We start from the raw sequence: 20739 nt of genomic DNA on the forward strand, positions 1-20739 counted from the left end.
TACAATGCTTGTTCACACTTTATTGAAAAATGTAACTGCATTGGCTGCACCTTCTTGTTTAAATATCTAAATATCTGTCCTTTAAAATGACTTATAATCAAGAAAAATAGGAATATAGTACATTGTCCACTTTAATGAATGCAGATCCTTTTTGAAATGGTCATATCAACACGTTAAATGACACAAAACAGCATGTGCAGAACAGCTGCTTCTGCATGTGTATGGAATAATCCTTCATAAAATCCTCACAAATTTTCCCCCCCAATCCAAAGATTCACTGAGCTTGAAAGCTCTGATGTCAGAATGCCTCGTAGCTTTTACGACGACATTCATGTACAAGCTCTTCTTTGTTCTATTCACTAGCAGATTCCAGATTTACTCCCACTAAAGGCTAAAAAACTATAATATTTCTGCCTCTTATGTTTGTAACTGTATCAATACTTAACATTAAATCGTTAGAAATGGATTGCGAACTGGAATGTGAACTATATTGAACCACAAATATTCCTAATTTTGACTACTATACAATTTTGGTGATATTATCCTTCATATAATCTTATTTTGACATCAATATTAGCTCATTATAGACAGAAAAAGACTAAAAAGGTAGATAATAGTAAAAATATCAGTGATAATTGTAGATAGTATTATTAATAAAGCTTTTAACTTTAGTCAAATTGAGTATAAAAACAAAAAAAAGGAATATTGTGAAGGAGAAGAGACATTGGACAAAGTATTTTATATAATTCCTCATATGTAGCAACTTGATCTAATTGCGATAGATGTATCAATACTAAATAGTATGGATAAGGGAATATTGATATCACAGTATGATAATATCAATACAGACAATATCTAAATAGTTATGTTTTTGCTATATTGTCACACCATTTTTTTGGGATTATGTATTGAGTTAAAATGCTGACATCTGCAATTTATTGATAATTTTCATGTAATACTGTCTCAAGAAACTCCATTTCTCATCCACTCTCATTCATGTAAAAGTATTTTTCATATTAAACTACGGTTGCCATAACCATCAACTCATATTTGCAAAAAACATCCCTTGTGTAAAAAGGTGCAAGTTTGCCCTCTGCTGCACACATAGTGAGCATACAAGGAACTCACATTTCCACCTCCAAAATGCTTATTTATCACAATATCCACTTTAAATATATCAAAAATAAATCCACTTAAGAAGGAGTGGTGCTAAAAATGTCTGTATTTGCTCCTTATAATGAATTTTTCATTTTTCTTAGTCTCTTTCACATGTTTTTTTTCATCTTGTCCATTTGAAGTCATCTCAGAAATTACTAAAGAGTTCATATTTCTTCATCCAATCCATATGTGGTGCCCGCCTCTTTTCTTTGGCGTGGAGTTTGCGCTTTTCCTCGGCTGCTGTCGCACTCAGACCGATGGCGGCGAATGGGTCCGAGAAACCGTTGCCGTGGTTACTGTGGTCCGAGGTCACGGATCTGATGGAATGGGAGGTGGAACTGCCGTTCATGAGGGGGCTGTGGGAGCCGTTGGAGATGGAGGGACCGTCGTAATCTGGGAGAATAATTAGATGGAAATTGATTTAGGCCTCTTTAAGGCGGGAAAAAGTTTAGTTTTTTACCTTTGACATGTCTGGCAGTGGGGATGATGCCTTTTATTTTGAAGTACTCATCTGCATCTGGGTCCACCACTAGAAGCCATGTTTCATCACCTCCTTTTTTAATGAAGGCCACCACTTCAGAGTGCCGCATGCCTTCGATGTTTACGCCGTTTACCTAACAAATCAACCAAAATTTTAAAGGGAATTATTCATGTATCTTCATAAAATAGGCTTTTATCCATCCATTTTTCTAGAATTCTGATCCTATGACCCCTGACGAGTCTATTGAACTACAGAAGACAAGAAGATTAAAAGGAATTTTAGCCAATTTTTAACAAAGAAAAAGCTGTATAAAGCCATATAAAGTCATACAATTTGGAATTTGACCAAAAAATGCCTGCCAAGTTCCAGCTATTTAAGTAGTTTATAAACATGAATAATTTCTCATTGGTATTTTGAGCCACTGTAGTATTACTGCAAATACGCCTCTAAAACTAAATGTACATTTAGGATATTAATGCACATGTAACATAGATTTCCAATATATCACAATGTAATTACAAATGAACTTAAATGCTGAACAGAATCAGAAGAAAATTAAAATAAGTTAAATTGCCATTGAAGAGTTCATCCTAAATAAATTCAATTCCAATTATGAATTGAGTGTCATTCCATTGACAAAATGAAGAATCAGCTAAATTCTGTCCTCTTTCAGGCTAAATCTGAGTAGTTATAAAGACCAAACCAGCAGAGGGAGTAGTATATCAAGTCAAGAATTCATTGACAATCCACCACCTTCACATTCAAACTATACTCTAAAATAAGGAGTTCACATCTTGCCTGGAATAACTGCACTTTTTCAACATGTAATTTTCTTACAAAGCATTTTACTATTTGCATTTCTATCCTCCTCCATCAGGTACATCCATAATATCCACAGTTAGCCACGTACACAAATTATTAATGACTCTCCTTGGTTTCTGGCCTGGTTTCATATATCTTTGTCCTGAAGGTCACTTAATTTAGTGCATTTTGTTATGTTCTAACAACGTATTGTATTAATACACATCTAACTGGTATTTCTAAAAATGTAAAAAAACAAAATACAACTATATTCAGCATTGTATTGCATGCAAGGACGTGTATTGGACTTAGAAAGCAAACAAGCATCTTTGTAATCAGCCTCACAAAATAGGTGTCATGTTTTGCAAGCCTTCATTAACGCTGTCCCACACATGACAATGCACTCTGTTCTCTGGGCTAATTAATATGTGCTTTAAGAACAGGGCTTTTTCTCAAGGGATCCTATAGGAAACACCTGCGGCATAATGTGCATGTGTGTGTCAAAACAACAGCAATTTATACATCGTTTTATGCTAAGATAAAGATCTATCATCTGCTTGCAATGTAGTTCACTGCATTGAAAATTTATGCAGCTTCCATCAAATAGTCTCTTACGCTAAAGACAAGTAGAATAGCTCAAATCTCGAGTCTGTTGTACGATTATTTTAATGTGAAATGGAAATTTTCTAGGCATAAATGCAGACTTTTTGGTGAACCAGACTGATTGTAAAAAAAAAAAAAAAAAGCAACATTGTATGGGATAGCTCTAACGTGAAGTCATAATGATATGTGACCTTGTATGACCCCCCAAACTCAATATACCACCCGACCCGCCTTCCCCTCGCTCTCCACATTGACGCAATCTAGACTGAATCCAGATTCCAGGTCCTGGTGGCAGACATATGCATGACCCCCAGCACTTGTAATTGCTTCAAATGGTGTGTGTGTGTGTGTGTGTGTGTGTGTGTGTGTGTGTGTGTGTGTGTGTGTGTGTGTGTGTGTGTGTGTGTGTGTGTGTGTGTGTGTGTGTGTGTGTGCATGGGTGAACTAACATCTGCTTTCAATCAGTTGTGTGGTTTGGCACTTTTAAATGCATTTCAATTTCAGATGGTATTCTTTTGTTTGAACCCTCCAGTTGGAGACGATGACTATGGTGACGATACCCCATAATGACAACAGTGTTTTTACACGTACTGGTTTAAAGTCACTTGAGTAATTTCCACATTTGTAGACATTCTATCTATGTTGTGATAAGTAAACCACAATAAATACACTAAAACGCTCAGGATTTCCTGGCCATTGGTGATGGCGAGTTTTAAAATAGGGGAAGCAGGCTTTACTTATTTTCATACCTCAATGATTCGATCCTGAGGTCGAAGCCCAGCTTGGTCTGCAGGCGAACCCGTGTCCAACGATCGGATGTACTGACCCGGCCTGGACCGGTGACTGTGAAGGTTGAATCCGTAGCCCGTCTCCGAGCGCACGAGGTGGCAAAGGCGTGGCGCCAGCTCCGATGGGTCACCGTGGAGTCGGGATTGGGCCTGAGTGGGGGCTACGGCCCGCACGGAAACCTCCTGAAATGTTTAGATTCCCAGTTAGTGCTGTGGACACTTTGGTCACATGTTTTGAATGAGTCAATATGACTTTAAAACAGCAAAGTAATGCAAAGATCATTGATCATTGTCATGTTGTTATACTGTCAGCTGTAGGGAACCAGATTGCTATGTTGTTATACATTCTGGCTTATTTTTTTTCATTTGGAAGATTCTTTAGTTTTATAGCTTCTTTGTTGAGAGTGAATGTCCATTTGTAGCATGTCACTAACGTTACAGAAGAAGAGATTTATCCGTTTTATGTATAGTTGCGATTAGACTGATCCACCGCCTACACACCTTGCAAATAAGTGCAACAATAACGAGTAGTCACAGAAGAAAATGGCTGTATATTCTTATTCTTTCTATGGTGAAGCTATATATGCAGTTTATGACCACATTTTAGGAAAGCTTACTTCGATTTTTAACATGGTGGTTTAGGTTTGGAGCAGTAAATATTGGGTTGGCTCGTATTTGTAACTGGATGGTGATAAAGGCTGCTCTCATTATTGGTAGCATTGGTGAGGAATGTATTTTTTTAATTACACATATTTTAATAGGAGAATAATCATAGAATTTGAATATTTTAAGTACAAGGCTGATTTAAGACATAACTGGATAATTAATGATATAAAGGAATACCAGAAAATAAAATGGAATCGTTTATTATATATTAGAGTAACAACAGTACACATTTAATTGCTGCCCACGGAATGAAACTAAATGAGACAAACCTAAAACTTCCTGTGAGACTATCACAAATACAAAACAGCATTGCCTTTCATTCTCCTTTTAACACAAATGGCAACATATGGTTCCATTTCAACCTCACGAATCCCTTCGGATTGTGCTTTTCCTCACTAAATGTTGCCTTGCCAGGAGATTCTTCCACAAGAGAAAGCAAATATCAACTAATTTGTGTTTTACAAAAAACTTAAGCCTCTAAGAACAAACACCTACGCAGGAAGCAGCACAGTAAGAAGGCAAAGACAGCAAGAGGATTGATCAGATAGTTCCCAGGGAGAAAGATTGGGGCCAACACTCAGAAATGCGAGATAAAATGAGAGATTCGGCACAATGACAGAACTTTCCAGAAGGGAAAGAGCAATGGAACTCCTCTTGAATAAACACTGCACAGCTGGGAGCTATTATATGTGTATGTCGGGGACGATGGGGGGGGGATAGGAGTCAGGGTAACCCCCGTCTGCCCTTTGCGACTTGTCGCACCCCACCAATCACCCCCCAGAGGTCTTTGCTATCTGGGTCGCCATCTATCATCAGTTAGATATCCGGAAGCTTAAATACGAGTGTTTGCTGAGAAAACGCAGATTAAAAAACAGCATTCGGTGTTATTTTTTTGTGAACTGGCACTTTATGATACATTCATTTTAGTGTAGAGGTATTTCTATTAAGAAATGAAAGGTGCAAGATTAAGTGCTACTATAGTATAGTCAAAATGTGGCCCTGTTAAAGGCACAAAGATAAACAAAAAACAGCAACGTGGTTTTCCCTTGTTGTCAGCAAAATAACTTGTCATTTGGAAGAAAAGAAAAAACACATCTGGTTATCTTGTTAGTATTAAGACATAGCGTGTCAAAGTCCAGAATGTGAGTAGAAGAAACAGTTGGAGGTGATTGGAAAAAGACCATTTTGTTCCACTCACATCAATGCAACACCATGCATGGAAATTACTCACATTTGCTGTGTAACACACACAATAATAACAATGCACAAAACATTGACTGGATGTCTTTTCAAAGGAGAATCCCATGAATTCTTTTAACTTCATGTGGCAAGAAGTCTCTGTTTTTGTCTGTGGAAACATGTCAGCCAATTGTTTGGATTTTTTTTATTCCCTCAGTCTGGTAAACATATTGTTTAGATTGCAAAACAAAGTCTTGCAAATACTTTTGCATCCCAATGTAACCAAGTTAGATGGAATAGGCTTTCTAACATAATAAGTAAAAGCTCCTTTAAAAATGCATTTTTTAACCTGGTTAGTAGAAACAGTTAGATTTTCTATGTACTTTGTCTGAAGTGTTATTTCCTTTTCTTGGTTTCTTAAATAACTAATTACTAGTCATGATCTGAGTGTTTCAAAGTATGTAGAATAGCACGCTTACTGTCAAGTTGAACTCTGGGTTGTGTTGTGATAATTTGTCGCCATAATTAAAACATTTAGGCATAACCAATGAGTTTAATCCATACAATTATGAAGTTTTTCCAGTTGAGTGTTGATTAAATAAGGGTGATTAAAAGCACTGCTTAGCTCTTATCCTGTGCAACAATCTTTTAAAGACAGGGGGATTGCCCAAGTACAACAGCCAACATTTTGATTGACAGTAGAAAGAAGAGAGAGATATTTAAATTCCTGCAGGTTGCCTTAGTGACTTTATAGTTTCGTGAGCTCTGCACAGTTCTTATTTTTGAAAGAAAAAAGGGTCTGTGCATTTGTGTTGCTTGTAAGTATTGTAAGAAAGTTTTTGACAAGATACAAACTACAAAAAAAATCTAAAATCTAAAATACGGTATTTTTTTTTAGAGCAGCAGTACTATTCATGAAGAATAAAATTCTTAACAAAAACCTTTTTAGATAATGACTGGACTCTAACAATAGAGACATCTGTTGTGAATACTGCTTGAGAAAAAAAAGAAACAATACACGAGGGTCAGTTGAAGAGTGAAACAGAGGAAATGACGATGCACGGTAAAGAGCAGAAAGGGATTAATACATCTGAAATGGGGAATTAAATATATATATCTAAAAAAACGACTAAAGAGGAGATAAAGCAGATGTGAGGAGAGAGCAAGGACACGAAAACCAAAGTTTGTACTCTGCTTGAAATTTCTTTCACATCGATGTGCTGCAGACTTTGGATCTTTTTATATTGGTAGCAAAAGAAAATATGGCTTTATTGCTCTGCTAATGGATAAATAGTTGAAATTCAATGATCAAACTCCACACATAACACATTCCACATAATCGACTCTATTCCAAACAAATAGTCAATCAATTTTGCCAATCCTCAGGGGAAATAATGATTGATGATTTAACCAATAGTGCCCACCACAATTTTTTTTGGCTCCAACATGATATGACGTGCTGTGTGCACTGAAATGGAAAACATCATCACATTCATGTGCTAACATGTTATCATAAAACGGAAGGATTCATGTTGACATGATTGCAAACGTTGATATTTTTCAAAGCATCCCTTTTTAGGAATTAGTACCGGTATATCTATATTTTTTTTACCCTCCGCCCTCAGTTTCTGTTTTGACGTACTCATATGCATGGTCACTCCCTTGTTATCAGTAGATAGCAGATGTCCCATGATGCACTTTGTAGGTCGCCGAGTTTGTTTTTATTTATCTAAGTGCAATATAGCATACTGGTATTTTCACATTGAATCTGTTATGTTTTTCAATGATAAAATATTCAGAGTTTTCAATATTCTATCTAGAATACTACATGGAAAACTGTCTTTAATAAGTTTGAGCATGCCATTATAATTGTGCAGAACTGTGCATGTTTAGTTTCCGTATTTAATCTTATTCATAAAACACATGTTGTTTGCCAATTGTATTTTAGTTTGTAAATATCCGTGTACTCTAGTATATTTACTACACTGTGAAAAAACCTAGATAAAGCCAGCAGAATGCCACATTGTGTACAAAACCACAGTGATAACCGATGCGTGAGAATCAATGCTGGCTCTCAGCTGCACACAACACATTAGAGCAAGTTTTTTTCTGTAGTACACAATGGAAAATAAACATCACTTTTGTATTGTAAAGGCAGCAAATACACATTTTTGTTCGACAAAATTACACTTCAATATTTATTTTTCTCATTACATTAACAGTCCAAAAATATTTGAATCCCACACTTGGTTAGAATCAGGACATCTCTGTGGTTGCCACAGTCGCAAGTGGACAAGCTATTAGAATGGATTGTATACAGTGCTTTTACAAATGTCAGGACTGTTTGTGTTGGAAAATGTTGCTATTTAGACAAGTTTATTAACGATATAAAGAACTCTTAGAACTGGATTAAAAGCGCTGAATATTCAGTTTTTTTAATAGATCTAAAACAATGTTTATTTGAGCTTTTTAAAATATATTTTTAGACATTACAAAATGATTTCTGAACTAAAAACGCATAAAAAATAGATTAAAAAATGACAATTATTGATTTAAAAAAGGGAAAATCAGGAAATTTAATATACATCTATACTCTTCATTTTAATTTGATCCTAAAACAGAAAGTCGGCACTCATGATTTACTTTCTCGGGCCGCACAAAATTATACAGTGAGCCAGATTTGGCCCACGGGCCGCCACTTTGACAACTGTGCTTTAGCTTATACACCAGGCTTGTTTCCACACATTCATATAAATGACTTTAAATATTTTCAAATTTACACATTATTTGCCATTATTTGTGACCTACAAAATACACCGTTCGACTCCATTAAAACCCCCAAAACCAAAAAAACCTTAGTCTGCAGTAATTATACTATGAATAGACCATGTCCTCAGGGTTAACTTACATTTATGATCAACACTAACTGTGTTCACATACTCTTTTCTTACAACCCACTCGCTTCTTTCTGCTCTGCAATTCAGTCTTGCATTACCCCCCTCGAGACCCTTTAGCATCCAAGAGTTCAACGCACACACTAATCCATGATCCAGAGACCCCTGCGTCTTGATGTAACGTATTTGGTATTTGAAACAAGAAGGGAAGGGGGATGGGAGTAGAGGAGGGGGGGTTTAAATACGAGCTCCAGATGTTAGTTAAAAAAAAAAGTGAACATTCATTGGCTTTCACTGAGTGGCTTGAGTTGTATTTCATGGTAAACGTGATGCAAAAGCTGATGTTGATCGAGTTATTCAATGTTTTATGTGCAAGATGGCGTTTCTGCCATGTTAGTTAGTTTTAGTTCCTGAGGGAGGAAATGTATGCATGACTTATTTCACGATTCTTTACCAGATTAAATCTAAAGAAATCCTTATGGGAATAAACTCTTAGCTTTGACTTCCAATTTCCATAACACGATAAAACATTTGCTAATTTAAATTCACTAAAGCGGCATTATTTTACTTCTATCATCGTCGAATAAAGAGTTAAACGCTCAAATCTTTGCATTCTACAGTCGTTTTTTTTTCGCTTTTTTTGTTCTTTGAAGACAGACCAAAGTGTTTAATAGTCATTGAGTTCATGGATAAATACCTTGGTGCACCTGTACTGGTACACCTATGAACAATTTAGACTACTAATGTACTGTTAATGAACCTGACACCCATTTTTGGAATGCGTAAGGAAACCTTTACATAGTAATCACATACAAATGCAATACAAGACATGCTAAAGACTAATTTACGGCGCTCTCAGTTCTACATTTTATTTCAAGTCAATTCTGGTGGCTTATCTAGAAAAACATATATACTATCACCGTCCAAAATTATGATTGTAATCAAATAATAACCTTAACTTGTGCTACCTAAACATGTGAGAAGCAGATGGCAAGACAGGTAGAAGAAGCTGATCATATCCAGATAACTCTCACGCTGTTACACGAGTGTTGACGGCCAACATCTTGTTCTAATATTAAAATCAAGTAGGGATAATATTTAAAAAGTATGTGTTTATGAGACTCCAATGACTAGTGAGCATGATTCCACTACAATAGAATCCAACTACTTCTTCGATCAGGTTTCAGAATAGCAAAAACATTGTTTTTCAAACGCAATCATCCCTTCAAAGTTCAAATTGCAAAGTAGTTTTTTTTGCTTTAGCAACTCATTCGTTCCAAACAATGTCAGATCAGGAATGGAACTACACTGGAAACAAATACAAAAATAAAAGACCACAAGATGTTCATAGAAAATGCCAAAAGTCCCAAAATATTCCACCTTCATCGTAAGCTCCAGGAACATGTCTGGCTAAAAAAAAGCTGAGTATGCACATTTAGTAGAATTTATTAGACACTAATTCATTAGAAACAGTTTGTACTGAGAAAGTGACACTTGATGCATTATCAGGGACACGCCCTTTTTGTGCATAGGTGAGCTTTTAGTGGTGTCTATTCTATAGATTCGGCATTTCAACTATGTGCTCAGGTAAACTGACATGTATGTATGAGACATCCGGATAAAGGAGAGTGTAGACATGCAATTTGTAGGATGTTGACATGTGCAAAGGAAACACTAACAAAACAAGGGACCGTCTGTCAATGTCACAAAGCAGAAGGAGTGTAAATGTGAGGAATGCAACCACATATAAAACAAAAGCAGGGTTGCGGTAGTGGTCTGTGAATAGTGTCCATGAAATAGCAACATTCTATGTAGAAATATGGCTTTTAATCCGAGTGTAGTAGTGCTTTGACTTCAAGGATTTTGTACGATTCTTTTTTGGTTGATTTTTATGATTTGTATTGCAAGGAAATATGGATTTGAGTCCATCATGGAAAAAAAGTTCCGGAATGTTGTTGCATAAGGGGGTGTGCAGATTTAAATGCACATATAAATCATAATAGTCAAGTCATAACCAGTTGCAGATATGTCGACTCAACTGATGTCACTTAATAGGCTTCATCCATTTTTTAGGCCTTAAATATCAACATTATATACATTATGATCATATTTTTGTCTTACAAATGGCATGAATGTCCCTAAGTGCCAGTTTGCTAAAACAGACATAGTTGAACCTCTTAAGGAGTCGATTCAAAGACAACAAAAGAGATTTAAAGTGCTTAGTAAGAAAATAAAGTACAGTAAAAATATATCTGGCAAACTGCTGGGTTGATATAATGACAAAATGAGGGATTTGGTTAAACTTTTCATCTGTTCTTGATTTAAAACATGAAGCTTGAGGGTTAGACAAGCGAATAATTCATTAAGAATTCTCCTGTGGTGACTCATTGGGATTCCTCACCACGGGTCACAAAAGACAACCGCATAGAAATATTTTGGCTAGAACTGATCATTCTTGTCACTTTTGTTGACATTTTGCCACTCAGGGAATTTCTAAAGTAAGATCATGTATAAAAGCATCATTGGATATAATATAAATATATGTTTTTAACAATTTTTGTGTGCATTTCTGTGGGTTTCCTGTTTTGCAGAATGAATGGCAAATTGTCAGTTTTCAAAAGTCAAAGCGACGGATGTTTGTGAAATGCTGACCTCTTCTAACAAAACATCTGGAAAACCTTGAAAAAAAGGTTTCTATAAAGATTTGCATTCACTATGTGACAAACTTTCTGGACATGAAGTACACAACATGATCTGGATTTGGATTGACTACAAAAAGGTACTCATTATGATTATGTATTTCGAAACTGGTTTTAAAATGTGGTGTGAATAGCAAAAAACAGATCAATGGTCACTATAATTGGTAGTTAAAAATAAATTAAATAGTAAATAGTTAAATAGTACTCTTCTAAGTATAAGTCATAGATAATAGGCGACATTTAAGGCCCAAAAATAACAAAAAATGGCAGTTTTTGGAGAAAATATTGCAATATTAAGGTTGACCAAATGTGGAAGTATCTGAACTTGATTCATTTCAATGATGGACATATATTGTAGTATATATATTGAATATAAATACCATAGTAACCTTATGATTATGCTGATTATAATCATGAACCCAGTGATTATGCAAAGAGGCACAAGCTTACCTTCCTGACAGCTAAAGATGGTAATCTTTTAGTATGTTTGGGTACTTGATGGCTCTTACTCCTCTGCAGCATTGACTGCAGCATCCCAGAACCATTCCTCCCATCCTCATGCTTGTTCTTGCCAGGGGAGGACGGGAGTGAGGTCGGTGCAGGGCAAGGGGGGTCCGGAGGAAAGAAAGGGGGAGGCGGCTCTTCCCCGGGAATGGCCATCTCTTCTGTGGCCGTCAGGCGTAAATTGCGCAAATATTCGTACGTCTGCTGATCCACGACCAGTAACCTGGTCTCGTTGTCCTTGGCTTTGATCCGCTGTACTACCTAGTGAAGGGGGATATTATGATGGGTACAGATTGGAATACATGGATTGTACTTTTAACTTAAAGCAGATATTTACAAAGACATGATAGTAGGGAATTTGTTATGCAACTATGTGGCAATGTTACCCTCTGTGACTTTGTCATATCCCTTTTTCTATCCATCATCGTAAACATGTGACACGTACTTATTTCCGGAATGACGCCAAGACACATGCACACCGCAGTCCTGATCAACAGGTTTGCAAACGCCTCGTATATTCTTCCACGTTTCTTATCTCATGTGCAACAAGTTGAAATATACCATTTATAATCACTTTATGTGGCCCAAAAAAACGTTATTTTGGAAAACAAGTGTCGTAAATAGAGCCCTGATAAATAAATGATCTGGAAAATCATTCATTTTCAACACTGCTTATCCTTATCAGAGTTTAGGGGTGCTGGAGCTTATCCCTGCCAACTTTGGGCAGACTGCACAAAAATGACCAAATCAGACAATTGAAATTTCATGCAACGCTTAACAGCATCTATACAAATACCACGCCCTCAATGGCGTATTGTAGTCTGAAATAATATTAAACAGGTGTCCCAGTATTGTCATAATGTTTACCTCAAGTTTTTAAGTTTGATCCACTGACTTGATTAATTTCAATGACAGCAAAAGCATTATTATGATACATATGATACATAATAACCCCCAAAAAGAGCTGCAAGGGCTTTATCTTGATGGCAATTTTGCATCCTACCTGCCCGTGCGTCTCTCTGTCCACATTGACGCCATTGACCGCAACCAAACGGTCCCCCGCGCGCAAACCAGCCGCTTCTGCTGCAGAGCCGGGTTCCACTCTGCGGATAAACTGTCCAGTCTTTCCCTTCTCTCCATGCAAGTGAAAGCCATAGCCTTGATCTCCTTTGGCCATCACACATAGTCGTGGTTTCTTCTCATTCGCCATGTCCTCTTCTAAACCCTCTTTTCCACTTCAAGAGTAGACCAAAACCATACCTGCAACTTCAAGTCTCCAAAGCAAAGTCAAACAAATTCACATTTAGGGTAGATGCATTGAAAAGCGACCATTCCAGATGGAGAAATCAATTCCAAAATGTTGAGCGCCTCCCATGCAGCATGATGGACGTTCACGCTCAAGTGAGCTCTAAGTTTTCCCTCGATATCTAACCACAACAACTGCTCGCTTACACTTGCACAGTCAGTGTGGGGCTTCGGCACCCTCCTCCACCAGATCTGATGTTGCAATACAATCAATTGCACATAACCTAGCATACCACTGCCTTCTTGTGGCAAAAAAACACATCACACCAAACTTTATATCACTTCCATAATGTTAATTACGTATACAATAAGGTAGAATTTAAGGATGCCCTCATGCTATTTTTCCACCTTCAATCTGTTCCAATTTAAATAAAATCAACTACTTAATATTACTAATAGTATCCACCATTTAAATGAAAATGACTCACATTATTCCACCATATAGAGCGTATTACATTTACACAGATTATAACACTATGAATAATAACAACAACTACCACCAAAAAAGCAGACTTGAAAGCTGTTGCTTTGCCGTGAGCGTCATTTTTTAAATTTATTAGTGAAGTGATGGGGAGGGGGGCAGCTGTTATGTGTCACAGTTTCAGGCGAAACAATGCCTCTTTAATCATATTTTGACATGGCTAATATTATGGGACAAGTTTCTCGCACATTAGGAATTCTCAAATGTTTTTTTTTACTTGTTGTTTCTTTAATAACTTGAACATTGCTGTAAAACATGGCTTTTTACATATTTGCAGTTTAGAATGATCATAAATGGCTTTTCAACATAGATTACCGAAATATACCAGTTCCAATGATAGCAATATTTTGAGTGTAATTGAGTCCAACAGCAAATACAGTAACTTTTATTATATTTAAAAGAAGAGATATGAGATAGCTTCAACTTTATGATTAGTAGTATAATAAATTGACAATGTTTTGTGTTTAGCAGGGTTTTTGCATTACTAAAAATAATCCATCCTCTGCAAATTCAAAGATAAATAACAGTTGAATTCCATGACGGCAATAATAATAATAACAATAATAATAATCATAAAACAATAACGCAATAAACATTCTGTTTAACATACAGGGTAGTCTTCTACTAGGCAATGTTGACGCCTATTTAAATAGAAGCAGGTAACATTTCATCCAGTTTTCCAGCACCCTCCATCTGGATGCTCTGTAAACAAAAACAGAAGTATATTATATATATATTTTATAATACAACATGACATTACAACATTTTGAGGAAAAAAAAAATCTATAATTCACCAAATGCAGGATTTCCAGTTATTGGTCAAGTAGATTAACTAATGTAAATTGCTTTTAGTCTAATTATACTCACATAAAAAAAGAAAATTGACAATTTGGACATTCTAAATCAGGATTATCTTGTTTTTTATTACCAGAATTTAAGAGTCCAATACATTCACAATAGATGATTGAATATATTTCTTAAGTCAGGACTTTTCAGGTGCTATATACCTCAACCACTTTACTATTTCTTCATAAATACGTATTATAATGACAACCTACCTGGATGTTTTGTGTATAGCCATTGTGGTTGGGATTACTGGATAGGAACAGAGGCTCATGGTTATCCATTGGTGCTTCCTGGGGTGTAGTAAGTCTAGCCTCCCTCTGGTTGGCAATAGTGGGAACCCCTTTAGTTTTGTGGAAACAGAGAACCCTTTGGAAACTCTGTCTGAATTTATCCGAGAGAAAACCGTAGAGGATTGGGTTGGCGCAGGAGTTCACATAAGTGAGAGTGACTAAGAAGAAGTAGACTGAAGCTGTGGCATCATTTTCCGGGATGATGTATACCAGATTGACAATATTGGTGGTGAAGAATGGCATCCAGCAAATGACAAAGACCAAAACAATGATCACTACCATGCGTGTCACTTTACGCTCCGACTTCCGTCGCTTGGTCACGCCTGCACGTACGCCTGCTGACCTCACCTGGAGAGATAGGAAGATGAGATCACTTAAGACATTGGTGTCAAAGTAGCGGCCCGGGGGCCAAAATTGGACCGCCACATCATTTTGTGTGGCCGGGAAAGTAAATCATGAGTGCCGACTTTCTCTTTTAGGATCAAATTAAATTGAAGAATATAGATTTATATTAAATTTCCGTATTTTCCCCCTTTTAAATCAATAATTGTCATTTTTTAATCAATTTTTTCTGTACAGATGTATATTACATTTTCTGATTTTTCCCCCCTTTTAAATCTATAATTGTGATTTTTTTAATCCATTTTCTCTGTGTTTTTAGTTAAAAAATCAGTTTGTAAAATCTAAAAAAAATGTATAAAAAAGCTCAAAATAGATATTGCTTTAGATCTATAAAAAACAAAATATTCAGGGATTTTAATCCAGTTTTTTAATCAATTTATAAAAAAAAGATCTAAATATTATATCTAAAATCGTCCGGCCTATATAAAATCGAGTTAACATTAATGCGGCCCGCGAACCAACCCGAGTCTGACACCCTTGACTTAAGATATATATAAAAAAATAAAGATTGCCACAAGCAAAATTCACTTATACAAGTACCTTGATAACAATGAGCAAATAACAGATGCTGATGACCAACAGTGGTCCGAAGAAGCCCAGGATAGAAGTGTAGAGGATAAAAACGACGGACCACCAAGGTTGCATCTCAGGCCAGGTGATATTGCAAGTGTTGAGGCTCTCCTGCACATGTGAGTAGATAGTGACTGGCATCACCACCAGAAATGACACCAACCACAGCATTCCACTTAGAATCATGGCCACCTGGGGCCTCCTCCACGTGCCGCTACGAATGGGATGAACCACCGCCAGATAGCGATCGATGCTCATCACCGTCAGGCAAAAGGTCGACATGAACTGACTCATGGCGTCGGCCGTCATACACGCCTTACAGAAGAAGTCGCCATAGGGCCAGTAGTAAAGAACACTATTGGTGGCCAGGAAGGGGATTCCCAGGATGTAAAGTTCATCCGCTACAGCTAAATGGAGGATGTATATGTTGGTGACTGTCTTCATTTTGGCGTAGCGGATCAACACGAAAATGGCCAGGGAATTTCCCAGGAGACCCACAATGAAGACGATGCTGTAGACGACTGCTGTTATCATACGGAAAGATGGCGGTTCGCTCCCGTTAGACATGTTGGAGTTGTGGCCCGTTATGTGGGGATGGAGGAATGATTCGTCCATTTCCGAGGACAGTGATGTTAGATTGTAGTCCGCCATCTTTAGGCAGGTTGTGCCAATGTTTGATAGATGATGACAGCTTATGGGGTGGAAAAAGATGGACAGAAATAGGAAGATTTTTGAGAATTCAAAAGAAATATCAGGAATACTTTAATAATAACTATCAGAATGTGTAAACTACATTATGGAATTTGGCCTCTAGTGCAAGACTTGATTTTTTTGGACCAAAACTGGTTATTAGTGCTATTTTTTTTTCCATTTTGGGACGTCAGACACACATTCATCATGAGTGGCTTTCACTAATTTGACTAGCTGTCATTCTTTGCCACCTCAGGCTCTGAAAAAGTGTTGCACAAATACAATAACTGGTTTGATGTAAAGATTCAGTGAACCGCACTTCAAAACAGTTGTGACGTTCAGCCCGCAGTACCATGTTTGGAAAACAAACATCATGGTTGCTTCAGGCTACGTGCTGGGATGATCATTTTCAAAGCTTTTCTTTCCCAAAATGACTACATTTTTATTTGCCTTCACATTTTTTTGTCTTATCTAGTCTTCAATGTGACCTAAATGGTCAATTTCCCCCCAAAAAATGAAACATTTAAGGCTTTTTAGGACTTCCACACAGAAATTCCATTGAATTTAAATAATACACTGAGTACCATGGACAGCGTCAAACTAGATTGGTTGAATACCATAAATCGTGATCATTCATTATTCATGTGAGATGATAAGGATGAGATTTTTTGTTCCTACCTGTCTCTTTTCTTTCACCTCATCTTCTTTGCGTCATCATCTTCTGGAATGATGCTATGTTCTTTCAAGCATTGAAGCAGTCTCCGAATTTTGAAGGTCAGAGAGGAGAACTTTCCACTTCGCTTTCCTCGTCACTTTGAATCGTCATCTTTCTCCACCTGGGATTCTCCTTCTGCTATCTTTAGAACTTTTATGAACTTTCTTTGCCCTCTTCCGATTTGGAGTTGACAAGCTTTGCTCCTGAGACGACACCGTGTTTAAAAATGCGTCAAGGATGAATGCACTGTATTTATATGTGGGAGTAATGTCACCCCCTCCTTCTGATGCCTAAGCCCCACCCATAAAAGGTTGTTTCTACCATCACAACTCATCAGATGACACTTAAGGACCTCATTTTCCCGTAATTGCTCTAGCCGAAGGAATCTGTCAAAATAAGGAAGACAAAGTAAGAATAATCATTTTATTCTGTCTGGGGTTTGCATAGATTATTAAGTTAAAACATTAAGAACAATAAATATGACAGTTTTCAATTTAAAATAGATGTAATCACTTTTAAAATTACATTTATTGTATACACATGAAGACGAATTACAAAAATAGTGTTTCAATTTCCATATAGAACTGGTTTGTAAAGACCATTTGGGCAGTTTGAGCTCTTATTGGACACTTAATTTGTTCACAGTGGTCAGTTGCTGACGTTTTTTTTTTTTGAAAGGACCTGTTTGGCTAGTCCTAACTAGTATTTGGTTGTAAGTAAACACACAGCTGTGTATAGAAAGTGGCCCCGCAGGGATTTGCATTGCCCAACAATACATAGTGGCAGATGATATGGCTCATTTAGGTTATATCTGGGCTAATGGGCCCCAGGCATGTCTCCAAAAGTTGCATCTTTACTCAGCTCATCTAAAACTGTAGCACTAAATATGCAACATTTTAAAGAATGAATAAATGATGGAGTATATTTCCAAAACATACAATACTGTACATTAAAAGCTTTTTAATGACGATAAATGGATAAAAAATGTATAACATACCCCAAAAAATCGTCTTTCTTGAACCGGCTTCAACAATTTAAATTATCTATTTTAAAATCTAAAGAATACAGACTACTCTCTTATTCTCAGTATATATTATATTGGCATGTTGTCAGTAAGTTAATTAGTTCATGCATTTTTATATTCATCCAATTTCATACATTTCAATGCATTTAAAAACTAAAGTGTACATCATGTAGCTTCAATTCTAATTCTAATACTACATTTATGGAATGACTGTCCAGAATCAGAAAAGCAAATATTATTCTTTCAACTTTGTTTTTCTTGTGGGTATTGAAAAGTAAGGATGACTACAATTTCCCTTAAAAGCTTTTATCGATTTTGTTCTTCCTCTCACACTTTCACAACATCCTCTCACGGCTCCGCAGGGAATTGTGTCTCATTTAATCCCCGGTTTCAAAACAAGACCAGGACCAATTAGTCAATGGATTGGAAATGTGAAAAGAAATGTAAGTGAGGTCATGTTATTCTTGCCACTTTGCCTCCAACTTGTAATGCCAGATTTGAGACTCACTGTGACCCAAAATATCAAAATATACTAGTCAGGAATAAATAATAAGGTACATTTTGGGATGGCGCGTGACTCTTTCTTATTGCATGCCAGGCAGACGACATGTTTGACTTAAATGTGTTTTGATACACATTTTACCAGGTTGCTCTGGTGTGGAAAATATGTGCTGATTAGCCCGGCGATGTGCTATAATTAAAGGTCATGGTTATGATTTTAAAAGAGGATAATTACCTCAACACTACCAAACTTCAATTGAAGCAATGTTAATATAACTTGGCACTAATAACCCTAAAGCAGGGGTGTCAAACTCAGTTTACTTCGCAGGGCCCATTTATGGCAATTAGATCTTATGTGGACTGGACTCGTTTATTTTTGGACAAGTGAGTTAGCTCAATGGCTGCTATTGACATCCATCATTGTCTTAGATATTGAACAGTACTTAGATATTAAACAGTACTTAGATATTGAACAGTACTTAGATATTGAACAGTACTTAGATATTAAACAGTACTTAGATATTAAACAGTACTTAGATATTGAACAGTACTTAGATATTAAACAGTACTTAGATATTAAACAGTACTTAGATATTGAACAGTACTTAGATATTAAACAGTACTTAGATATTAAACAGTACTTAGATATTGAACAGTACTTAGATATTGAACAGTACTTAGATATTAAACAGTACTTAGATATTAAACAGTACTTAGATATTAAACAGTACTTAGATATTAAACAGTACTTAGATATTAAACAGTACTTAGATATTAAACAGTGCTTAGATATTAAACAGTACTTAGATATTAAACAGTACTTAGATATTTTACAGTACTTAGATGTTAAACAGTACTTTGATATTAAACATTTTGAATTATTGCAGGAGTGAAGAGGTAGTAAAAAATATAAGAACTATCCCAATAGTGATATACTACTTTATAATGGTAATAAACAGATCCAAAGTTTGACTATGTCTTTGTTTGCGGTAGTGATACATTTTTAATGATTAACTATACTCCTCTCTTTCAAACAAAGCTTCTTTAAAACAGAAACTATAGCACACTATAACTCCAATCATTACATAGTGAATAAAAACATAACAATTGGCTTTTTATTGTATAAAGTTAAATATAAAAATTGCAGGCACACAGTGACTAAGGTTAAAAAAAAAGCTTTACTCAGTTCTAACATGATATACAAGCCATAAAGAGTAAATTGAGTCTGCAACATATACGCAAAAGTTAAAAATTGTCATCATGGTGACCATCACCACCTTGTCCCATGAACACAAATAGCCACAATCTGATGGTCTCTTATTGTTTTTAAAGCTATAGATTGGCCAGATCACCATAGCTGTTAAGTACATAATTGCTGCTACAAGGTTATAAGCAATGACCATTTTCTCAGAGTAGGGCAATAATGTAGTCAACTGTCCAACAGTGAGCAGAATAATGAGCAAAGCTAAAATAAAGCACAAAGAATACACAGCCACACACCATTGTAGTCCAGAGTATTTTGTATAATGACTAGCCTCCAAAGAGGTGAAGATAAGACAGGCAACAAACGTTTCCATCATCTTCATCATACCAGCATATGTAGAGAGGAATCCACGTATTTCTCCAGCCCGTTGTTTGCGAATTAAATCCACTTCTAGAAAATACGCTGCACAACATAACACGGCCAACACAGAAGCGCCGATTTGTCGGTAGCATATATTGCAAGCGAAAAATGTCGGGTAGACGATGCTCGCAGTCAAGCACATGACGCTTGCCAGCATGGAAAAAGCTGTGGTGAAGTCATCCCAGGCAAATGGCAGTTTAGTGTTTAGGGTGGTGAATTCCAGGATGACGATTAGGAGAGTGAAGAAGCAACAAAAGCACCAGGTGAACATACACCAGGCCCAGTAAGGAGATGGGAAGTACCCCGCTGATGCCACCAAGCTAAAAGTTGTGCACACTAGAATGGCGATTATCACTCGTAGGATGCTCAATGGCTGGGTGATAACGTGAAGGTCCACCATGGCTGGTCCGGGAAAAAAATGGTTTTTCAGAAATCCGGTCTTTGTAACAGAGACGTTTTTGAAGTAGTGTGCTTTGAGTAGGCTTTGTGAAAACAGCAAATCATTGTGTGGGTGTGCA

The 20739-nt window shown here is 36.6% G+C and overlaps 4 protein-coding genes across 7 annotated transcripts in view; 1 reads left to right on the forward strand and 3 right to left on the reverse strand.

The window, feature by feature from the left end:
- LOC144208797 (Na(+)/H(+) exchange regulatory cofactor NHE-RF2) lies at positions 1–13811 on the reverse strand. Its single transcript, XM_077734815.1, has 5 exons — positions 12777–13811; positions 11720–12034; positions 3793–4014; positions 1619–1772; positions 1–1551 (listed from the first exon to the last, which is right to left on the reverse strand). Exons 1-5 carry the CDS (start codon positions 12981–12983, stop codon positions 1304–1306), a joined length of 1146 nt encoding a protein of 381 aa, XP_077590941.1. The 5' UTR covers positions 12984–13811; the 3' UTR covers positions 1–1303.
- The window catches only part of LOC144208799 (lipopolysaccharide-induced tumor necrosis factor-alpha factor homolog), a 17292-nt gene continuing 7786 nt past the window's right edge, over positions 11234–20739 (forward strand). For 2 of the 4 annotated variants that reach the window (XM_077734818.1, XM_077734820.1), the window contains exon 1: positions 17402–17480. The gene's annotated coding sequence lies outside the window, so the exon portion shown is untranslated. Of the gene's footprint in view, positions 11350–17401; positions 17481–20739 lie in introns of those variants that run through there. The other 2 variants (XM_077734819.1, XM_077734821.1) reach the window with 2 other exon arrangements.
- On the reverse strand, positions 14070–17293 carry LOC144208796 (somatostatin receptor type 5-like). The gene is made up of 4 exons (XM_077734814.1): positions 17036–17293; positions 15638–16358; positions 14618–15043; positions 14070–14261 (listed from the first exon to the last, which is right to left on the reverse strand). Exons 2-4 carry the CDS (start codon positions 16316–16318, stop codon positions 14205–14207), a joined length of 1164 nt encoding a protein of 387 aa, XP_077590940.1. The 5' UTR covers positions 16319–16358; positions 17036–17293; the 3' UTR covers positions 14070–14204.
- LOC144208892 (myeloid-associated differentiation marker homolog) lies at positions 19747–20732 on the reverse strand. The gene has a single exon (XM_077734966.1). It carries the CDS (start codon positions 20619–20621, stop codon positions 19776–19778), a length of 846 nt encoding a protein of 281 aa, XP_077591092.1. The 5' UTR covers positions 20622–20732; the 3' UTR covers positions 19747–19775.

The sequence above is a fragment of the Stigmatopora nigra genome, chromosome 15 (genome assembly GCF_051989575.1).
Source record: "Stigmatopora nigra isolate UIUO_SnigA chromosome 15, RoL_Snig_1.1, whole genome shotgun sequence".
NCBI lineage: Eukaryota > Metazoa > Chordata > Actinopteri > Syngnathiformes > Syngnathidae > Stigmatopora > Stigmatopora nigra.

Coding starts and splice junctions, on each gene's coding strand:
- LOC144208892 (XM_077734966.1), bottom strand. CDS start 20,621: ATGGTGGACCTTCACGTTATCACCCAGCCATTGAGCATCCTACGAGTG.
- LOC144208797 (XM_077734815.1), bottom strand. CDS start 12,983: ATGGCGAATGAGAAGAAACCACGACTATGTGTGATGGCCAAAGGAGAT. Junction 4,015..11,719: donor CATCTTTAGCTGTCAGGAAG/GTAAGCTTGTGC, acceptor TAAACATTTCAG/GAGGTTTCCGTGCGGGCCGT. Junction 1,773..3,792: donor CTCAGGATCGAATCATTGAG/GTATGAAAATAA, acceptor TTGATTTGTTAG/GTAAACGGCGTAAACATCGA.
- LOC144208796 (XM_077734814.1), bottom strand. CDS start 16,318: ATGGCGGACTACAATCTAACATCACTGTCCTCGGAAATGGACGAATCA. Junction 15,044..15,637: donor ATTTGCTCATTGTTATCAAG/GTACTTGTATAA, acceptor CTATCTCTCCAG/GTGAGGTCAGCAGGCGTACG. Junction 14,262..14,617: donor GCTATACACAAAACATCCAG/GTAGGTTGTCAT, acceptor TTTTGTTTACAG/AGCATCCAGATGGAGGGTGC.